General features: G+C 42.3%; 1 protein-coding gene across 1 annotated transcript; it reads right to left on the bottom strand.

Annotated features, from left to right (window-relative positions):
• Nucleotides 1-1,008: 1,008 nt before the first annotated feature.
• Nucleotides 1,009-2,846, bottom strand: LOC129218874 (uncharacterized). The gene is made up of 2 exons (XM_054853194.1): nucleotides 1,906-2,846; nucleotides 1,009-1,069 (listed from the first exon to the last, which is right to left on the bottom strand). The coding sequence occupies exons 1-2, from the start codon at nucleotides 2,844-2,846 to the stop codon at nucleotides 1,009-1,011; spliced, it is 1,002 nt and encodes a 333-aa protein (XP_054709169.1).
• Between the last annotated feature and the right edge of the window lie 210 nt (nucleotides 2,847-3,056).

The raw sequence follows: 3,056 nt of genomic DNA, 5'->3' as shown, positions 1-3,056 counted from the left end.
TCTTCTACCAAGACCATTTGTCCCAGTTGCAGTTGACGCCCTGCTCTGGTCCACCGAGTCCTGGGTTGAAGTGACTGCAAATAATCCTTGGACCACCTTCTCCAGAACTGCTCTTTTAGCTGTAATAACAACCTCCATCTGGAATAAAAACTAAGATGATTATTAGCGGAGTCAGATTCTGGGATTTCCAATAGAGGTGACCCGATCAAAAAATGACCAGGGGTAAGCGCTTGGAAATCGTTAACGTTGGTAGATAGAGACGTCAGTGGGCGTGAATTTAGACATGCCTCTATCTGGCAGAGGAGAGTACTTAGCTCCTCGAAATTTAGAAGCGCTCCTCGAGTGATTTTTACCAGATGACGCTTTGCTAACTTGATGGAAGACTCCCATAGTCCCCCGAAGTTAGGCGCGTACGGTGGAATGAAGTGCCACGTCACGTTTCTCGAAGCACAATAGTCTTGCACAATTGGATCTTTGACCATTCTTACGAGTTCTTTTAGGTACGACGCCGCACCTACGAAGTTCTTCCCGTTGTCCGAATGCATATGAGTTGGTAGACCCCGACGTGCCACAAACCTTCGAAAAGCTGCTAAAAATGCCTGAGCAGACAAGCTGGAGACTAACTCTAAATGAACGGCTTTGGTGCTGAAGCACACAAAAAGGCATATATATGATTTGAATTCGCTCGCCTTGCGAATATGCTGACATTTTGTTATAATTGGCCCAGCGAAGTCAACTCCAGTGTTTTCGAACGCCCTTGAAGGTGTAATTCTAGATGCGGGTAAATCGCCCATTAGTTGAGTGGGCGGTCTAGCAGAATACCGGAAACATCTTATACACATACGAAGGAATTTTTTAACTGTTGATCTTCCATCTATTATCCAGAATTGTTGACGAATTAAGGATAAAACCATTTCAGTTCCTCCATGCAAACTGACTTCATGAAAGTGCTCAACAACTAATTTTGTGAAGTGATGTTGCTTTGGAAGAATAATAGGGTACTTATGGTCATACGGCAGAGTAGGATGCTTTGACAGGCGACCACCAACTCGAAGAAGTCCCTCGGCATCTAAGAAGACATTTAATCTCAAAAGTCGACTTGAAGTGGGAATAGCCCGTTTTTTTCTCAGGCAGTTAATCTCCGTATTGAAAGTCTCCTGTTGAATTTGTAGAAGAATGCACTTCAAAGACCGATCTAGCTCCGGAACAGTCAATGTCCCTGAAAGTCTTTCCTTGTGCTTCAGATTGTAGAAATAACGTAAAATCCACCCAATAACCCTAATTGTTTTCTTATAAGAAGAATATCTTTTAAGAAGGCTCTGCTCTTCAGATGCGGTGGTTGCCAGGAAAAGATCCTCCTCAATATGTGAATCGTTCCGAACAACATCTGGAATTGTAGACGGACTTGCCCAATTTGAAGCATTTTGGAGCCAGGTTGGTCCCGTAAGCCAAGTCTTATGATCTTTCAATTGGTTAGGAAAGAGTCCCCTGCTTGCACAGTCGGCTGGGTTCTCCCGGGAAGGAATGAAATTCCAGGACTTAACATTTGACATGGATAAAATCTTTGTAACTCGATGACGAACAAATTGGTTTCCGCTTGAGGGTGGATTGGCTATCCAACTTAAAGTGATGGTTGAGTCACACCATAAAAAGGTTTTCTCATTACTGAGTGACAGTGTTTTTTTGATAGTGTTCACCAGTTCTGCGAGCAATAATGCTCCACATAACTCCAGACGGGGTAAAGTCAATGTCTGGACTGGTGCAACTCGCGTTTTTGCTGCCACGAAAGATACGCGCACAGTCTCAGAAATAGCACGGATGTAAACCACTGCTGCGTACGCCTTTGTGGAAGCATCGGAGAAACCATGTAGCTCAATTGTTGTGGCTTTAGCGCATTGCAAATACCTAGGTGCAGAGATATCCTGTAAGACGAAACTTTGAGACTGAAAGGTTTGCCATTCTTCGAGCAGATAATGAGGTAAAGAATCATCCCAACCTATTTTAGTTTTCCAAATCTCTTGCAACATTATTCTCAGTTTAATGGTGGCAGGTGCGATAAGACCAAGTGGATCGTATGTTTTAGCAATAACGGAGAGTAATTGACGCTTAGAATTTACATGTTCTGTAAGGACTGCCCGAACCCGAAGACTGTCTTTAGTTCCATTCCATTCAAGACCCAAGACTTTCTGATTTACGTCATTTTGAAAGGAATGGGTATCGGTAGAAGCTCTCATGTGATCAGGAAGATTCTCTATTACCTCCGGGTAATTGCATGACCATTTGCGCAGAGGGAAACCCCCACTTTCCATGAATTTTATCATTTCGGGTATTATGGATCTTGCTTCTCCAACAGATGCAGCACCGCACAATAAGTCGTCGACATAAAAATGAGTACGCGATAATTCTGACGCAATTGGAAAATTTTCCTTTTCATCGTCACATAGTTGATGGAGAGTACGTAGAGCTAAGAATGGCGCTGCTGACGTACCGTATGTCACTGTGTTAAGACGAAATATTTTTAGAGGTTCATCTTGATTATTCCTCCACACTATTCTTTGATAATCTTGATCTTCCTCAGCAATACGAATCTGACGATACATTTTGGCGATGTCAGCCACAAAAGCAACGGGATAGGAACGAAATGTTATCAAATTGCAAAATATGTGAGTCTGAAGTTTAGGTCCAGTAAGAAGAATGTCATTTAGAGAATGTTGATTAGAGGTTCTAGCTGAGGCATCGAACACTACGCGTAATTTCGTGGTGGTGCTATTTTCATTAACCACACCATGGTGAGGCAAATAATAGTGAGGGACCTTATGGACATCTTCAGATTTTACGACACTCATATGGTTAAGTTTCTCATACTCCTTCATGAATGTGACATATTGTTCCTTTAACGCGGGATTTCTATCGAGTTTCTTTTCTAGGAGATGAAACCTTTGATGCGCTTGGGTTTTGCTTTCTCCTAGATTCGAATTTACTTTTATGGGGAGCTTTACAATATATCTTCCATTTTCATCTCTTTTAACGGATTTTTTAAACAATGTTTCCGCGAG

Source organism: Uloborus diversus, chromosome 3 (genome assembly GCF_026930045.1).
Source record: "Uloborus diversus isolate 005 chromosome 3, Udiv.v.3.1, whole genome shotgun sequence".
In the NCBI taxonomy this organism is placed as follows: Eukaryota; Metazoa; Arthropoda; class Arachnida; order Araneae; family Uloboridae; genus Uloborus; species Uloborus diversus.
This window is presented reverse-complemented; position numbering and strand designations above follow the sequence as displayed.

Coding starts and splice junctions, on each gene's coding strand:
- LOC129218874 (XM_054853194.1), bottom strand. CDS start 2,846: ATGAGTGTCGTAAAATCTGAAGATGTCCATAAGGTCCCTCACTATTAT. Junction 1,070..1,905: donor CAGGATATCTCTGCACCTAG/GTATTTGCAATG, acceptor ATGTCTTCTTAG/ATGCCGAGGGACTTCTTCGA.